The sequence below is a fragment of the Bufo bufo genome, chromosome 4, assembly GCF_905171765.1.
Source record: "Bufo bufo chromosome 4, aBufBuf1.1, whole genome shotgun sequence".
Taxonomy (NCBI): Eukaryota; Metazoa; Chordata; class Amphibia; order Anura; family Bufonidae; genus Bufo; species Bufo bufo.
In genome coordinates this window covers 616,143,439-616,162,432 of record NC_053392.1, presented here as the reverse complement: position 1 = coordinate 616,162,432, position 18,994 = coordinate 616,143,439, and the positions used below count along the sequence as shown (strand labels likewise).

At 46.7% G+C, this 18,994-nt stretch overlaps 3 protein-coding genes and 1 long non-coding RNA gene across 4 annotated transcripts in view; all 4 read left to right on the top strand.

The window, feature by feature from the left end:
* LOC120999664 (oocyte zinc finger protein XlCOF6-like) overlaps positions 1-18,994 on the top strand; it is a 2,208,135-nt gene that overhangs the window by 1,125,749 nt on the left and 1,063,392 nt on the right. The gene's annotated exons all lie outside the window — the stretch shown is intronic.
* The window catches only part of LOC120999657 (zinc finger protein 260-like), a 344,532-nt gene that overhangs the window by 70,022 nt on the left and 255,516 nt on the right, over positions 1-18,994 (top strand). The gene's annotated exons all lie outside the window — the stretch shown is intronic.
* On the top strand, positions 3,689-4,162 carry LOC120999743. Its single transcript, XR_005778603.1, has 3 exons — positions 3,689-3,736; positions 3,818-3,970; positions 4,083-4,162. It is a non-coding gene; the product is annotated as an uncharacterized LOC120999743 (long non-coding RNA).
* LOC120999711 (oocyte zinc finger protein XlCOF6.1-like) lies at positions 5,754-8,654 on the top strand. Its single transcript, XM_040430734.1, has 3 exons — positions 5,754-5,796; positions 6,007-6,064; positions 7,047-8,654. Exon 3 carries the CDS (start codon positions 7,058-7,060, stop codon positions 8,345-8,347), a length of 1,290 nt encoding a protein of 429 aa, XP_040286668.1. The 5' UTR covers positions 5,754-5,796; positions 6,007-6,064; positions 7,047-7,057; the 3' UTR covers positions 8,348-8,654.

The following is an 18,994-nucleotide window of genomic DNA, read 5'->3' as shown; positions in this document are numbered from 1 at the left end:
ACGTCTCCTTGTGGCTGACCCCATACAGTATAACGTCTCCTTGTGGCTCCCCGCATACAGTGTAACGTCTCCTTGTGGCCGCCCCATACAGTATAACGTCTCCTTGTGGCTTCCCCCATACAGTATAACGTCTCCTTGTGGCTTCCCCCATACAGTATAACGTCCCCTTGTGGCTGCCCCCATACAGTATAACGTCTCCTTGTGGCTGCCCCCATACAGTATAACGTCCCCTTGTGGCTGCCCCCATACAGTATAACGTCCCCTTGTGGCTGCCCCCATACAGTATAACGTACCCTTGTGGCTGCCCCATACAGTATAACGTCTCCTTGTGGCTGCCCCCATACAGTATAACGTCTCCTTGTGGCTGCCCCCATACAGTATAACGTCTCCTTGTGGCTGCCCCCATACAGTATAACGTCTCCTTGTGGCTGCCCCCATACAGTATAACATCTCCTTGTGGCTGCCCCCATACAGTATAACATCTCCTTGTGGCTGCCCCCATACAGTATAACGTCTCCTTGTATCTGCCCCCATACAGTATAACGTCTCCTTGTAGCTGCCCCCATACAGTATAACGTCTCCTTGTGGCTGCCCCCATACAGTATAACGTCTCCTTGTATCTGCCCCCATACAGTATAACGTCTCCTTGTATCTGCCCCCATACAGTATAACGTCTCCTTGTGGCCCCCCCCATACAGTATAACGTCTCCTTGTGGCTGCCCCCATACAGTATAACGTCTCCTTGTAGATGCCCCATACAGTATAACGTCTCCTTGTGGCTGACCCCATACAGTATAACGTCTCCTTGTGGCTTCCCCCATACAGTATAACGTCCCCTTGTGGCTGCCCCCATACAGTATAACGTCTCCTTGTGGCTGCCCCCATACAGTATAACATCTCCTTGTAGCTGCCCCCCATACAGTATAACGTCTCCTTGTGGCTGACCCCATACAGTATAACGTCTCCTTGTGGCTGCCCCCATACAGTATAACGTCTCCTTGTGGCTGCCCCCATACAGTATAACGTCTCCTTGTGGCTGACCCCATACAGTATAACGTCTCCTTGTGGCTCCCCGCATACAGTATAACGTCTCCTTGTGGCTGACCCCATACAGTGTAACGTCTCCTTGTGGCTGCCCCCATACAGTATAACGTCCCCTTGTGGCTGCCCCCATACAGTATAACTTCTCCTTGTGGCTGCCCCCATACAGTATAACGTACCCTTGTGGCTGCCCCCATACAGTATAACGTCTCCTTGTGTTTTTTTCATTTAAACGGGTATTTATCGCGATAAATTTCTTAATATCGTTATCATCTGAATATTTTTGATATCGCCCAACCCTAACTGTTGATGTGTCAGGATCCAGTGCAGCGCGGTACGGGGCGGCGCGTGACCACGGAGCGGTAAGTAATAGCAAGTGCTTCACTCCCGCTTCGTGGTCACATGACGCAAACGAATCCTGGATTCAAAAAAATTTGCATCGAGGATTTTTTTGTGTCTAATTACTCGATTTAAATCGAGTAATCGTTTCAGCCCTCATCCCAGTGATGACCATAAGATCATCAATGTCCCCAGTGGAGATCCCAATACACCTACATGACAAACGGAGCCACGAGGTCTCCTCTGGGTCCCAACACTTTTCCTCAATACTATTGGTTCCTCCGGGGACAATGAGGGACAAAAATCAAAATAGAAACACATAAAATTACACATGTAAATAAGAAGATTATATTAGAAAGCTGAATTCCAACACCAGAAATGTCCAAGCCAAAACTGACCAGCCGATCTCCATATTATTGTAGAAAGATAAATCCACATATGCTTTCTTTTTAGTGTAGTGAGATTAAAAGGATAACAAATCAGAAGATCAGCAGATTATATCAGTTATATTCTCCGTAGGTCCAGGTTATAACCTACAAATAATAAAAAAAAAAATAACATAGTAAAACAGTCTTGCTTTAAGTTAATCAAACGGAGAAATGCCCATAGCCTGTGTGCCAGATTCATCTACAATGTGTCCCTGACCTACAAGTCACTGACTGTGCTCTCTTAACCTGCACTCACTTGTTTCCCTCAGGTTCCTTAGGTTCAGGACTCTCTTCTTATGATAGACAATGGTCCTTTCTATCAATGACCCACCAAGGATGGAGAAGGACAGAGACCACATGGCTGCAAGGATATTAGACCTCACCCTGGAGATCATCTCCTTGATAACTAGAGAGGTGAGAGTCTCACATGATATCACTCTTATCTCTATTGTGGGGTTTTGCTCTGGTAGACAGGCTAGCGGACGCAGTATAGAGGCAATCACAAAGTCTTTAACTTTAACAGTTCGGTGTTTATTCACACATAAGGAAACACAAGATGACCGTTCACAGTCTTGGTGTTTGTTCACACCATGCAATGTCCATAGAACAAAATCTTCACCTGGTTAGCAGTCTTTCCCTCAGCCGTCCACAGCAGGCTTTAGGTGCCTGTTTTCCCGAATGCAGCTTCCAATCCTTTAGCACACCAATTCACCGATCCCAAACCAGAGTCTCCACAGCTTCTCTGTCAGATGGAGGATCATCCACACCCAGCTGAGACTGCTGGCTGGATTTATATAAGCCAATAAAGACCTGGCCTGGAGCGTGGGGAGAAGCCACCCACCCAGCACTTTGGCTACTCCCAGTTAGAGCCGGCCCGGATTGGCTTTACAGCCATACTAACAAATAATAGTATCAATCAGCACTAGCTGCCGCTGATACTTAAAACTATCGGCTCTTACCTCACCGAGGCCAGGAACCTCGGTGACACATACCTTCAGTCAATGACGGCCCCTTGCACCTTCCTACATAGCTCCCTCCTTTGTTCAACCCTGAGGGGGTGAACACCCGCCAGACAGTTTACCCGGGACAGGGTATCTGCGTTTCCCTGTAACCTGCCTGCCCTATGTTCCACGGAAAATTTAAAGTTTTGTAATGACAAAAACCACCTGGTGACCCGAGCATTCCTCTCTTTGGCCTGGCTCATCCACTTGAGAGGGAAGTGGTCGGTCACCAGATTAAACTTTCTCCCCAACAGATAATAGCGGAGAGACTCGAGTGACCATTTGATGGCCAGGCACTCTCTCTCCACTATACTGTACCTAGTCTTGGCTGGGGTAAGCTTCCGGCTCAGGAAAACAACTGGATGTTACTCCCCATTGATGTCCTGAGAGAGTACAGCTCCGAGGCCTACTTCAGAGGCATCGGTCTGTACCACAAACTACCTCTTGAAGTCAGGCGTCACCAATACCGGGGACCCAGACAGGGCAGACTTCAAAGCGGAGAAAGCCTTCCAGTAAGAGCCGGCCCGAATTGGCTTTACAGCCATACTAAAAAAATAATAGTATCAATCAGCACTAGCTGCCGCTGACACTTAAAACTACTGGCTCTTACCTCACCGAGGCCAGGAACCTCGGTGACACATACCTTCTGTCAATGACGGCCCCTTCCGCCTTCCTACACTAGTAATAAAACCGGGAAATGACTGGAAAGGTGAAGGATTCTTAGAATCCCTGTAGTGATCGGCGTCTCCCCATACACAGGATTACACAGTAGTGAAGAAGTCGCCTGGTGAGTGTGTGACACCCCGTGTGTCAGGAGGACGGAGCAGGACCCAGAGCCCCATCACCGAGCCTCCACCTCTTTCCCTGATACATGAGCAGAAGATCCTAGAACTTACCACCAGGATCACTGAGCTGCTGAGCGGAGAGGTGAGCGCTGCTGGGAATGCTGGGACATTATACAATAACGCCAAGGGAGGGGTCTGGTAATGACTATCCTTGTGTTGTCAGGTTCCTATAAGGTGTCAGGATGTCGCTGTCTATTTCTCCATGGAGGAGTGGGAGTATTTAGAAGAACACAAGGATCTGTACAAAGACAGAAACCACATGGCTACAAGGATATTAGACCTCACCCTAGAGATCATCTCCTTGATAACTGGAGAGGTGAGAGTCTCACATGACATCATTCTTATCTCTAGTAATAAACCAGGGAAATGTCTGGAAAGGTGAAGGACTCTTAGAATCTCTGTAGTGATCGGCGTCTCCCCATACACAGGTTTACACAGTAGTGAAGAAGTCGTCTGGTGAGTGTGTGACACCCCGTGTGTCAGGAGGATGGAGCAGGACCCAGAGCCCCATCACCGAGCCTCCACCTCATTCCCTGATACATGAGCAGAAGATCCTAGAACTTACCACCAGGATCACTGAGCTGCTGAGCGGAGAGGTGAGCGCTGCTGGGAATGCTGGGACATTATACAATAACGCCAAGGGAGGGGTCTGGTAATGACTGTGTCCTTGTGTTGTCAGGTTCCTATAAGGTGTCAGGATGTCGCTGTCTATTTCTCCATGGAGGAGTGGGAGTATTTAGAAGAACATAAGGATCTGTACAAGGACGTCATTATGGAGAATCACCAGTCCCTCACATCACCGGGTAAGAGGAGACCTTCCATGACTGTAGAGATGAGAACAGTTCTGAGAGTCAGATTCCCCATGATCTGATCATCACATATAGACAATGTATTCAGTCTCTGTGTGTATTTTCTACAGATGGATCCAGTCAGAGAAATCCACCAGAGAGATGTCCCAGTCCTCTGTATTCCCAGGACCGTCCACAGGAAAAGCACAATGTCCCACTGGATTATCAAGTAAGTGCAGCTGAGGTTTCTACCTATCCTCTACAGACTGATGTCAGGGGCAAAACTAGAAATGGCAGGTTGGCATCTCCCCCAACCCCCACCAGTACACAGGTCGCCATCTGTTGCCATCTCTCCACACACAAATTTGGGCTTCAAAACAGCCCTGGGACAAACTCCTCCTAAGTGTATGAAAGGGTCTCCCTGCCACATAAGCCTGCACCTGCTTCAGAGTTACGTCACTTTAGAATGTCATGTGACCCCGTGACATCAGAGGGTCCTTAAGATGCATGGGATTTATACAGTATATACAGTACACACACACTGTCACTTACAGACATTCTGGGTTACTTTGGGGCCATTGCTCTTTGCTGCTGATTAGATGTAAGTCATAGACTAAGGGTACTTTCACACTAGCGTTTTTCTTTTCCGGCAATGAGTTCCGTCAAAAGGGCTCAATGCCAGAAAAAAACTGATCAGGTATATCCCCATGCATTCTGAGTAATCCGTTCAGGATGCATAGGGATGTCTTCCCTTCAGTCATTTTGACTGATCAGGCAAAAGAGAAAACCGTAGCATGCTACGGTTTTATCTCCGGTGAAAAAAACTGCTGAGAAGACTTGCCTGAATGCCGGATCCGGCATTTTTTTCATTAGGAATGTATTAGTGCCGAAATGCCGGACCCGTCCGAAAAAAAGTGAAAATAAATAAATGCCCGAACCGTTTTGCTGGATGACACCGGAAAGAGGGATCTGGCATTTCAATGCATTTTTTTGACTGATCAGGCATTTTTAAGACTGATCAGTCTTACTAATGCCATCAGTTGGCATACGGAACTGCTTGCCGGATCACTATGCCGCAATTGTGAAAGTAGCCTAAATGACAGCACAATGCCAGTCAGCTGCATCTACAGCAGATACTGTCCTGTATTAACAGTCAGTGACTGACTCATCAGGGACAGAATCTTCCTGCTTTTGCAAAACATTATTACCTTCTCATCTAGAATCAGGTCACTACAAAGGACAAGAGCAAGTGGATATAAGGTTCAGTTTCCAGAAGCAATGACAGGCTTTTTACCATACAATAATGTAAGAACTGGAGGTGATGAGCACAGCGTCCTCTCCAGGATAGGATCAGGTCATTTCATGCAGAAAAATGTCACATTTCATATCTGTAAGATACTTGTCTGAATGTTGATCCTGTCTGATCACCACGTGAGGAGATCCTTCTTCTTCAGGGCAGAAAGGTTCATGTCTTCTAGGGGTGTTTGATCTTCGCCTGGATCAGCTAGCAGTGGAGTATAGTTTTCTGTTTTCTCATGTCTTTAATGTGGGATCTTTACTGCAGGAAAGTTCAGGTGGAACGACGAGTGAGCTCAGAAAACCCGGATCAGTGTCCGTGAATGGTAAGAACCATTGAGATGAGTCCTGTATGTGAGATGAGTCCTGTATGTGAGATGAGTCAGGGACAGGACTCATCTCAGGTTAATTTGCATATGTATCAAATCGTTTTTTTTACACAATAAAAGCACATAGGGCTATGGGGACTGGGTATTGCGGATGTGCTAGCGGCCATCTAGCGACCCATGGCCTCAGCTCTATACCCAAAATCCCGGTGACAGGTTCCCTTTAAGCGTATACACAGGTGGTGTGTACATGTTTATGCTGAATTTCCTTCCACACATGATATCTATTATATTCATTTTTTGTGGTATCTGTAATTTCTGGAACTTTTGTTGTCTGTTGACATTGGGATGTATTGGACTGTTTGGTCTGGATCGAAACATCTATCATCTTCTCTACAAGGGATTATATTCTTGGACAACAAAAAACTCCTAAAAACAAGACAAGATTAGACGGGCTGATAGATCGGCTGGTTGTCAGGAAGGAAGCGTTCCTTCTGGACAGCTGGCTGCTCGCTCAGTGAAGAAGAACGCTGCATTTTCAAGCAGCGAACTCCTTCACAGTATGAGGACGAGGGATCGCTATAGAGATCCCTCATCCCCATACAGAATCATTGTTTCTGGGCAGCAGATCGCTGTTTAGACCACACGATCTGCTGTCCAGAAACGATGATTGGTGGTGCCTGCATGAACAGCAGGATCACCTGATGAACAAGTGTTTTGCTATCGTTTATCGGGTACCCAGCGGCACATTTAGAAGGCAAGATTATCGGGAAGATCGCTCGCAGGAACTGTCGTTCCAGATAATTAAGACTATTATTGGTTCCTTTAAATCTACCTTTACTGAAACTGTACACTATACTGTTATCTTACATGTCTTATTTATTTTATGTTTTCTGGCTTACTATTGTTTCAAAAAAGCTTGATTGATTAACAAAAAAAATTTGCTTTGGGGAACAAAAACACTTTTTGTTTACTTTTCTAGGTGAAAATGGGATGAGAGTATACCATAAGAATCTTCATTTATCTTCCTATGATAAAGCAGAAGATAACAATACCACACAAGCTAATTCAATAACTCCTAATGTACCCTCAGTCCTTCACAGTGGAGATCTATCCACCGATACTGCTGGTCACAAGAAACCTTCATCTAATCAATCACTGACTGGCAAAACAAGAAATAAACAGAATTGTGGAAAAATATTTTCACATGGGAAACCTTTTAAGAAGAAATCTAATCTTTCTTTACATGAGAGAAATTGCAGAGTTAAAAAGCCATTTTCATGTTCAGATTGTCAGAAATGTTTTTGTCAGAAAGCTGGTCTTGTGAGACATCAGAGAATTCACACAGGAGAGAAGCCGTTTCTGTGTCCTGAATGTGGGAAGTGTTTTCGTGTGAAATCAATCCTTGCAGCACATCAAAGAGTTCACACAGGAGAGAAGCCGTTTATGTGTCCTGAATGTGGAAAGTGTTTTAGTGATAAATCAGATCTTGTAGTACATCAAAGAATTCACACAGGAGAGAAGCCATTTTCATGCTCAGAATGTGAGAAATGTTTTAGTCAGAAATCAAGTTTAATTAAGCATCAGAGAACTCACACAGGGGAGAAGCCATTTTCATGTATTGAATGTGGAAAGTGTTTTAGTGATAAATCTGATCTTGTAGTACATCAAAGAATTCACACAGGAGAGAAGCCATTTTCATGCTCAGAATGTGGGAAAAGTTTTACTGATAAATCTGGCTATGTGAAACATCAAAGAATCCACTTAAGACAGAAGACATTTTCATGTTCAGTATGTGGGATATGTTTTTTCCTTCAATCAAGTTTAACTCGGCATCAGATAACTCACACAGTGGAGAAGCCATTTTCATGTATTGAATGTGGAAAGTGTTTTAGTGATGAATCTGATCTTGTAGTACATCAAAGAATTCACACAGGAGAGAAGCCATTTTCATGCTCAGAATGTGGGAAATGTTTTAGTCAGAAATCAAGTTTAATTAAGCATCAGAGAACTCACACATGGGAGAAGCGATTTTCATGTATTAAATGTGGAAAGTGTTTTAGTGATAAATCTGATCTTGTAGTACATCAAAGAATTCACAAAGGAGAGAAGCCATTTTCATGCTCAGAATGTGGGAAATGTTATACTGATAAATCTGGTCTTGTGAAACATCAAACAATCCACTTAAGACAGAAGACATTTTCATGTTCAGTATGTGGGATATGTTTTTTTCTTCAATCAAGTTTAACTCGGCATCAGAGAGCTCACAGGGGAGAAGTCTGACCTGTCTTCAAGATATGTCATCAATATCAGATTGGGGGTGTTTCAAAACTTGAGACCCCCACTGATCAGCTATTTGAGGAGGCCTCCTTGCAGCTTACAAAGCACAATGCTTTCTAATGCTTGGTATTGCAGCTCAGTCTCATTCGCTTCAATATCACTGAGCTGCTTCTAGGCCATATTAACGATGAATGAGACTACAGAATACAGTTCAAACTTTTCACCCTCACCCACAAAGCTCTCCACAGTGCTGTACCTCCATATATCTCATCTACATCTACCACCCTACTCGTGCTCTCCGTTCTGTTAGCGACCTAAGATTAATAATCTCCATAATTCGTACCTCTCACTCCCGTCTCCAAGACTTTTCTCGAGCTGCACCTACCCTCTGAAATACTCTGCCCGGAATACTAGGTCAATTCATAACTTCACCTTCAAACGTGCCTTAAAAACACATCTTTTCAGGCAGGCTTATCAAGCTACCTAAAATGACTTTTCCGAGACTAAACCTTTCCCCCACCAACTCCTCTGACCTAAACTCGATCCTCTAGTAGTCCCAAACCCGAAGCAGATCGTCCGGCACCACTCCTGTCAGTTCAATAATAGCTCAAATCCTACTTATTACAATCAACTACCTTACGTATCACGCCCAATTCTTCATAGATTGTAAGGTCTTGCGAGCAGGGCCCTGACTCCTAGTGTTTCAGTTGCATATTAGCCAGTTACTTTTGTTTTTTCATGAACCCTATGAATTTGTAAAGCGCTGCAGAATATGGTGGCGCTATATAAATAAATTGTATTATTTATATTGTTATAAATGAGACGGTTGGCGTAGAAAGCAGACGCAAGGCTTACCTGAGCTGATCGGCAGGGTTCCCTGGTGTCAATTGCTGCTAAAGGTGTGGTCATCGTGACCATAACGGGTGACTGTCACATCACAACCAACAACCACTTATACTGGAAGTGATTTATCAATGGCTACTTGAATTACAGATATGATCTATAGAGCTGATGATGTAGAGAACCCTACTATCAGAATGTTAATTTTCAAACAAATGGTTCAAGAGTGTTTAGTCTGAGAAAAATAAGAAAATCTCTACTAAAGGGGGAAAGTACTGCTGTAGTAAAGATCATTTTTCATCTCTGATCTGTCATTAAATATCTCAAGTTTTCTTAACATGGAATTTAATTTACTGAGTTACAAGCTCCTACCACAGAATGGTCAAATTCTAGGACCCAGTATGCCTGCTAATGTGCCTGATTTTGTGTATTGTTCACAATTCTTATACGGATTAAAATGTTTACATTCTGTCTCTTAATGTTACCAAATTGAATTCCTCATTTCTAGTTCACAGAACAGATTATATGAAAGAAAGTATTTTGGTGTCCATGATGAAGGTCCCTTCTTTGTGGATGAAGAGACTCACAATGTTGACTTGAGTTTCCCTCTGTAATGATCATCCTGTTTCCTTTCTATGGGATAATCATGTCTTAAGATATTAAGAGCGATCATTCCATATTGTTCCATTATATTTCTAGTTATTAAATGCAATGTATATTTTGTTGTCAGGTATTTTAACCCCTTTAAGACCGAGACAGTTTTTACCTTCAGGACCAAGCCATATTTTGCAAATCTGACTTGTTTCATTTTATGTGGTAATAACTCTGGAACACTTTTACTTATATAGGCGATTCTGAGATTGTTTTCTCGTGACATACCGTCATGTTAGTGGTAAATTTGAGTCAATATGTTTCACCTTTATTTTAAAAAAAATCAAAAATGTACCGAAAATTGCAAAATTCACAATTTTTTAAATATGAATGTCTCTACATTTAAAGTAGATTGTGATACCTCATAAATAGTTTTTACTGTACATTTCCCAGATATCTACTTCATGTTGGCATCATTTTGTAAACGTCATATTATTTTTTTAGGACGTTGGAAGGCTTAGAATTTTAGAAGCAATTCATAAAATTTTTAAGAAAATTTCCAAAACCCACTTTAAGGACAACTTCAGTTATGAAGTCACTTTGTGAGGTTTACATAGTAGAAACCACCTATATGACCCCATTTTAGAAACTACACAAGTTATTTAAAACTGCTTTTACAAACTTTGTTAACCCTTTAGGTGTTCCGCAAGAATGAAAGGAAAATGGAGGTGAAATTTCTAAATTTCACTTTTTTTTTAAGATTTTCCTTTTTAATAAATTTTTCCCTGTAATGCAGCAAGGTTTACCAGCCAAATAAAACTCAATATTTATTACCCTGATTCTGCAGTTTGAAGAAACACCCCATATGTGGTCGTAAACTGCTGTACGGGCACTTGGCAGGGCTTAGAGGGAAAGGAGGGCCATATGGGTTTTGGAGGGCAGATTTGCTGAGAAGCAAGGAACCCCTGGACTACTGGGTGTGCAGGCTTGACCTTATGCCAGAGCTGGCACAATTTGCCATAGAACTCTTGGCTTGCCCCTCATCAAGTGTCCTGTCCGAAAAGACGTTCAGTGCAGAAGGGGGATCATGATCGATAAGCGCATTCACCTAGCTCACAACAGTGTGAACTACCTAAAATTTCTAAAAATTAATGAAACGTGGATCTCGGAGGAATTCAACACCTGTGACAACCACGTTTTAATTGAATTTCCTCATGACAGCCCACACATATCCGCCACCACCCAGAACATGAATGGTCCCTGTCTTATGTAAATACAGCGGCATAAAAGGCCTTTTCTGTCCGGTGAATTCCTAATGTTTGGGGCCTGTACTCCACTGGCCTGCAGTAAAATTGATATCCAATGACCGTCTAATATACCTCCAGCCCCATACTCAATTGATCTTTTCTGTAAGGTGAATGCCTAATTGTTGGTGCCTCGGAGGAATTCAACACTTGTGACGACCACGTGTTATCGAATTTCACCTATTATCATTTGGGGTTGATTCAAGAGGAGGGATTTCGTTAGCCATGTTTTTAATCCAATTTTATATTTTTAGTTCTTTTAAACATATGTATTTGACATGTATTTGTATTGGCCTGCAGTAAAATCGATGTCCAATGACCGTCTACTATACCTCCAGCCACATAATTACTTAATCTTTTCTGTACAGTGAATGCCTAATGTTTGGGGCCTGTGCTCCAGTGGGCTACAGTACATTTTTTATCCATGTACCTCGAGCCACATAATCACAATTTATTTATTGTCAGGTGAATGCCTAATTTTTAGGGCACGCACTCCCGTGGCCTAAAATAAAAATTTTCTAGGCTCCAGCAGGGCACATTTTTGAGAATTCCCTTTAAGACGCATAAAAATGGCCCCTGATTAAAATGATTATTTTTTGTGGGAATTTTTGTCATTGATCCCCCTCTGGTATGTCACTGTCCATGTTGTGGGACTATTTGTGCACGTCTAGTAAGTATTTGGTGTGTGCAAATATGACCTGAAGGTTTTTCAGGTTCGCCTGCCATTAAAGTGAATGGGGCCCACCGCGAACTTGCGGTTCGCAAACTTTTTTTTCGCGAATCGTCCCGGCCGAGGTTCGTCCATCACTACCCCTTATGCACCCCCAGAGTAGAAACTCCCAAAAAGTGACTCTATTTTGTAAACTACGGGATGAGGTGACAGTTTTATTGGTACTATTTTGGGGTACATATGATTTTTGATTGCTCAATATTACGCTTTTGTGAGTCAAGGTAACCAAAAAATGGCTGTTGAGACACAGTTTTTTTTTTTTTTCGTTCTTTACGGAGTTCTCCTGACAGGATGGATCATGTGTTGATTTTATAGAGCAGGTTGATACGGACGTGACAATACTAAATATGTGTATGTTTTTGTGTCTTCATTTTCTGAAAACTAAATTTCTTTTATTTTTCTGCCGATCGTCTTGTGCAGGGGATCTTTTTTTAGCAGGAAGAGCTGACATTTTTATTTGTCCAATTTTTGGGTACATATGATTTTTTGATAATTCAATATGACACTTTTTGGGTGCAAAGTGACCCAAAAATGGCTACTTTTTTTTATTAATGGCACCGTTTTTATTAATTTTTTTAACATCATTCAACTGAAGGTGTAGTTCATGTGAAATTTATGTATACTTTTTTTTTTTTTTTTTTAAAAACACTTTTATTTCGGGAAACATCAATATACACTATACAGTGTATACTCTTTTTATGTATTTCAGTTTTACACTATAATAGCATTTTTGAAAATAAATTAATCATGTTTTAGTGTTGGGGCTCATTTTTTGCGGGAAAAGATTACGGTTTAATTGGTACAATATTGGGGTACATATGTCTTTTTGATCGCTTGGAATTATACTTTCTCGTTCATTCCATTGGGGGACACAGACCATGGGTATAGCTTAGAGATATTACTAGGAGGGACACTATGCAAAAAAAGAAGCTCCTCCTCCTCGGGCTATACCCCCAGGCACCTCCAGGAGAACTTCAGTCTTTGCTTAGTGTCCGTTCAAGGAGGTTGACATTTATTCTTCTCCTGTTTGTTATTTTTTTCTGGTTTCAGATGGGGACGCAGGTCAGCATTGCGCTTTCCTGGCCCCTGTGGAGGGTCTGCCACGGTCTTCTGAAGGTTCCTGGCTACCTCCCATTCCCCCACAGAAGAAAAGTGGATCCAGGCTCGACATGTTAGCTCTGGCATCCCACCAGCTGCTGGGACACCTGCTGCCTGCCCTCCACCAGAGCACTGCTCTCCTTGATTGGAGTCAGACGTCTGAAGAGGTGAATCCCTGCTGGTCTGGACATCGAGGGAGCATGCTGTGCAGATAAGTATTGCCTGCTTCAATCTCCCTCCTTTCCCCCCCCTCCCCCCACCCCTTCATGTCGTCTGTCTGGCGCTCTGTGACCTGAGGTGAGCTAGAGAAGGACCGGCTGGGGGCATTTTTTCCCGTTGGGAGGGGGCCCTTCTGGGGAGGGCTGGTGATTCCACTGATACCTGCCTGCAGCTCAGACTATGGCCGCACCGGCGGCAATCTTGGCACTGAAGGAGTGTATTTTATCTTATGGCCGCTGCGCTCTCTGCAGCTCCCGCCGGCCTGCTCCTCCCGATATTAACCCCCGCTGCGCCGTTTCTGGCGAAGGGGTGTATTTGAAGTGCGCGCGCGCGCGCGCGCTTATTTCGCGCGCTTATTTCGCGCCGCAATGACGCGTCCAAGGGGGCGGAGCCTCGGCGTCCAGCTCTGTCTCTCCCTACGCCGGAGACTCTGCTGGATTGCGGCCGTGCAGCTCCTCAGTTCTCGGTGACCGGAGACTTCTGCTGTTGCCTGGGTGGTAGGAATTGCAGCAACCTGGTAGGAAATCTTTTTTGGAATACCATCATGCCTAAACCTGGGGCCCCTAAGCCTTCCAAGGCTTCCTCTCAGGCTCCACTGGAGTCATGTAAAATATGCCTTAGGCCTTTTTCTGTCACTGGTTCCTGTGACTCATGCCCTGCTCCCGGACAGGATCAGCCTCCTTCTCTTGCTCAGCCCGGTCCTCCCTCTGCCCCTGCGGATCCAGCGGTACCCGCCTGGGCCTCCGCCATGTCTAATGCGGCAGCTGATCTGGCCTTAGTTGCCAAGGCAGCCATGTCCTTCATGGAGCGCATGGCGGCTACTACTCCAGTGGCATCCACCACTCCATCCCCTCTCAGCGACTCTCACAGAGGGCGTCTGACTTCTAAAAGGCAGCGTGAGCGGCAGCATTCCTCCTCGGATGACTCCGCTTCTCCCCCTCGCCTTGAGGCATGCCCGGTTGACTCTCCCCCTCGCAGGGAGCGCAAATCCGATGGGGAATTGTCCGGATCGGACGAAGTCACGGAGCGGGAACCCCTGCCTAAGCTTTCCACCATGGTAACCGAGTTGGTGGCAGCTGTCCGTGACACTTTTAATATACAAGGGGATTCTCCTCCCTCCACTAGTCGGGAGTTCTCCCTTTTTCCACCCAAGAAACAGGAGTCCGCCGTGTTCCCTATTCACGAGGAATTCACTGCGGTCCTATCAAAAGCTTGGGATCGACCTAATCAAAAATTTTCGGCCACCAAGCGTATGGATACGCTTTATCCTTTTCCAGCTGACACAGTGGAAAAGTGGACTTCTTCCCCTAAGGTAGATCCTCCGGTGGCCAGGTTAGCCAAGAACACGGCCCTTCCCGTCCTAGACGGTTCCTCTCTGCAGGATGCGGTGGACAGACGTTTGGATTCACTTTCCAAGTCCATCTTCTCGCTGGCGGGCGCTTCCCTGCGACCGGCCTTTGCGTCGGCTTGGGTCGCCAGAGCCCTTACAACGTGGTTGCAGCGCCACCACCAGGATCTGTCAGAGCAGGACGCCTCTGCAGATACTCTGGATTTTATCATCCAGATGTCTCAAGCGTCTAAATATCTCTGTGAGGCTTCAATGGACATCGGCTCCCTCTTTGCCCGTATTTCGGCCCTCTCTGTCATTCAGCGCAGGGAGGTCTGGCTGAAGGTGTGGGATGCTGATGCCTCATCCAAGCGATCCCTCGCTAACCTTCCCTTTGAAGGGTCCAGGCTCTTTGGGGCTCAACTAGATGAATTCATTTCTGCCGCAACAGGGGGCAAGAGCACTCATCTACCCCAGCCCAGGACCAAGCGTCCCTTTCGGTCTCGGCCTTCAGGTTTCCGGGGCCAGTCCTTTCGTCGCTTCTCCACTGCCAGGACGCCGTCATCCTCATCGGCAGGGGGGGCCCAGGACTCCCGCAAGAAGCCTTTCTTCAAGCCCCAGCCTTCTTGGCGGCCTCGGGCGCAGTCAGCCCGTCCTCCTGCTCCCAAGCAACCCTCCGCATGAAGGGGTGCCCCCACCCCTCGTGGTGGGGGGCCGTCTGCTCTCCTTTCAACAGGTCTGGAGGGCTCACGTTCAGGACGCCTGGGCTCTGGAAGTGGTGACGTCCGGCTACAAGTTGGAGTTCGCGTCCAGCCCGCCGGAACGTTTTTTCCCTTCTCGCGTTCCGGGGGATCCAGCCAGGGCCTCGGACCTCTTTTTTGCAGTCTCCTCTCTTCTGGACCGTGGTGTCATTTCCCCCGTTCCCCCAGAAGAGCAAGGGACAGGTTTTTACTCAAACCTGTTCGTTGTTCCAAAGAAAGAGGGGTCAGTACGTCCAATCTTGGATCTAAAACTTCTCAACAAGTTTCTACGGGTGCGGAAGTTTCGCATGGAGTCCCTTCGCTCCGTTATTGCTTCTCTGAGTCCAGGAGAATTTCTCGCGTCTGTGGACATTCAAGACGCCTACTTGCACGTCCCTATTGCAGAGTCCCACCATCGCTTTCTGCGCTTTGCCATAGGGGGGCGTCATTACCAGTTCGTCGCCCTACCTTTTGGGTTGGCAACCGCCCCTCGAGTTTTTACGAAGATTCTGGCGCCTCTCATGGCGCTTCTTCGCACCAGGGGCATCTCTTTGTTACCATACCTAGACGACATCTTGATAAAAGCTCCGTCTCTTCCACAGGCCGAGGACAGCATCCGAATCACGGTTCAATCCCTGGAACGGTTCGGATGGCTGATCAATCTCCCCAAGTCCTCTCTGCACCCCTCCCAGAGACTTTCGTTCCTGGGGATGATCTTGGACACCTCGATTTCTCGGGTGTTTCTTCCAGATTCCAAGGCTTCCCAGATTCGTCTGGCAATGGTGCTCCTTCTACGCTCTCCACGTCCCACCATTCGGGAGTGCATGCGGGTGCTGGGCCTTATGGTCTCCTCTTTCGAGGCGATTCCGTACGCCCAATTTCACACTCGTCCGCTACAACAGATGATCCTTGCCCTCTGGAACAAGAACCCTCGGGGTCTAGACACTCCTGTTCGTCTGTCCCGGCAAGTTCGAGCGTCTCTCCCTTGGTGGCAGTCTCCCCTGAACCTATCGTCAGGAAAGTCCTTCCTTCCGTTCTCCTGGACGATAGTCACCACCGACGCCAGCCTCATCGGTTGGGGAGGTGTTCTCCGGAACCTCACAGTTCAGGGTGTCTGGTCGACGGAGGAATCCCGTCTCCCGATAAACGTTTTGGAATTGAGGGCGATTTTCCACTCCCTCTCCCATTGGACTCCTCTCCTGGCGACTCGCCCGGTGCGGGTTCAGTCGGACAATGCCACGGCTGTGGCTTATGTCAACCATCAGGGCGGGACTCGCAGTCGGGCAGTAATGCGGGAAGTAGCGAGGATCCTCTTATGGGCGGAGTCTCATGTTCCAGTATTGTCGGCAGTGTACATCCCGGGAGTCGACAATTGGACGGCGGATTTTCTGAGTCGCACCAAGGTGGATCCGGGAGAGTGGTCTCTCCATCCGGAGGTGTTCGAGGACATCTGCCACCGATGGGGCCGTCCGGACGTAGATTTGATGGCTTCCCGGCTCAACCACAAGGTGCCGGTGTATCTTGCCCGCGCTCGAGACCCACGGGCGGACGGGGTGGACGCGCTGGTATTTCCATGGCAGCGGTTCAGCCTCCTTTACGTCTTCCCTCCGATTCCTCTGTTGCCGAAGGTGCTGCGCAAGATCGAGGCGGAGGGGATACCAACCATTCTCGTCGCTCCGGATTGGCCTCGTCGCGCCTGGTTCTCCAGCGTTGCTCGTATGTTGGCGGACGTCCCGTGGCCTCTGCCCGACAGAGAGGATCTCTTGTCTCAGGGGCCGCTCTTCCACCAGAATTCACGGCAGCTGCGTTTAACGGCGTGGCTGTTGAGACCGCCATCCTGAGGAAGAGAGGCTTCTCTGATGCGGTGGTAAGAACCATGATCAGGGCTCGAAAGCCGGCTTCTTCACGAATCTATTATCGCACCTGGAAGGCCTTCCTGGTGTTTTGTGAGAAATCGGGCTACTCGCCCCTACGTTTCTCTGTCCCAGTGGTGCTGTCTTTTCTCCAGTCCGGCCTCGACATGGGTCTGTCGCTCAGTTCTTTAAAGGGTCAGGTTTCTGCTTTGGCTATCTTTTTTCAGAGGTCCATTGCCTTTTTGAGACCTGTAAAAACCTTCCTGCAGGGGGTGGCGCATTCGGTTCCTCCGTATGTGCCTCCCTTGCCCCCCTGGGATCTCAACTTGGTTCTGCGCGCCCTTCAGGCGGCGCCTTTTGAACCTCTGAGGGAGATCTCTCTGGTTTTACTCACCTGGAAGGTAGTTTTTCTGGTGGCCATAACCTCCATCAGGCGAGTTTCGGAGCTGGCCGCACTTTCCTGCCGGGAACCTTTTCTGGTCCTTCACCAGGATAAGGTGGTGCTCAGGCCGGTGCCTTCTTTTTTGCCCAAGGTGGTTTCTCCCTTCCACCTTAACGAGGATCTTGTCCTGCCCTCTTTTTGTCCTTCTCCGGTGAACCCCAAGGAATGTGCTCTCCACTCCCTGGACGTCGTCAGGGCCCTGAAGGTGTACCTGGGGGCTACCGCTTCCTTCCGGCGTTCAGACTCTCTCTTTGTGATTCCTGAAGGGTCCCGTAAGGGCCTGGCGGCTTCCAAGGTCACCGTGGCGCGGTGGATCCGTTCCGCTATTGCTGCGGCATATCGCGCTCGCGGCCACGTTCCGCCGTCGCGGATTACCGCTCACTCCACAAGGGCAGTGGGTGCTTCCTGGGCTAGACGCAATCGCGCATCCGTTTCCCAGTTGTGTAAGGCGGCCACTTGGGCGTCCTTACATACTTTCACAAGGTTTTATCAGTTACACTCTCTGGCCTCGGCTGATGCTGCTCTTGGGCGCAGGGTATTGCAGGCTGTGGTTCCGGTTTGACTACTGGACGTTTATTCCTGGCGGTGTTGGATTTGTTCTTTTTTCCCACCCCATGGACTGCTTTGGGACGTCCCATGGTCTGTGTCCCCCAATGGAATGAACGAGAAAAGGAGATTTTTGTGAAACTCACCTGTAAAATCTTTTTCTCGTAATTTCCATTGGGGGACACAGCTCCCGCCCCCTTTTTTGGTTTACGCCTTAGGGTGTGCTGTGTGATGGTTTCCATAATGTTTTGTTTCCGTTCTCCTTCTCCTACTGCTTTTGCAACGACTGAAGTTCTCCTGGAGGTGCCTGGGGGTATAGCCCGAGGAGGAGGAGCTTCTTTTTTTGCATAGTGTCCCTCCTAGTAATATCTCTAAGCTATACCCATGGTCTGTGTCCCCCAATGGAAATTACGAGAAAAAGATTTTACAGGTGAGTTTCACAAAAATCTCCTTTTTTGTGATGTATGGTGACAAAAAATTGAATTTTTGGTAAAATTTAAATTTTTTTATGGTGTTCACCTGAGGGGCTAGGCCATGTGATCTTTTTATAGAGCTGGTTGTAATGGACGTGGTGATACCTAATAATATGTATACTTTTTAAAAAATTTATTTAGTTTTACATTATAAAAGCATTTATGAAAGAGAAAAAAAAATAATGTTTTAGTGTCCCTATTTTCTAAAAGCCATATTTTTTTATTTTTTGGGGGCGATTGTCTTAAAGGGCTATGAGCTGTGCGCTGCGATTGGCCAGCGCTGCAGCAAGGGACACGCCTCATACAAAAAAATCAGTCCAGTGAGCGCAGACACCGGAGCCTATACCGGGCGAACGGAGCGGCGCCCAGACATACTAGTAAGTGCAGGGGGACCCCTGGGCGCCGCTCTGCCCACAGATATAGATGGTTTTTAGTTTGTATACAAGTGAAAGGTCCTCTTTAAGTAGGGTCTCATTTGTTGCGGGAA

What these genes read in the sequence shown, in the direction of transcription:
- LOC120999711 (XM_040430734.1), top strand. Translation starts at nt 7,058, where the DNA reads ATGAGAGTATACCATAAGAATCTTCATTTATCTTCCTATGATAAAGCA.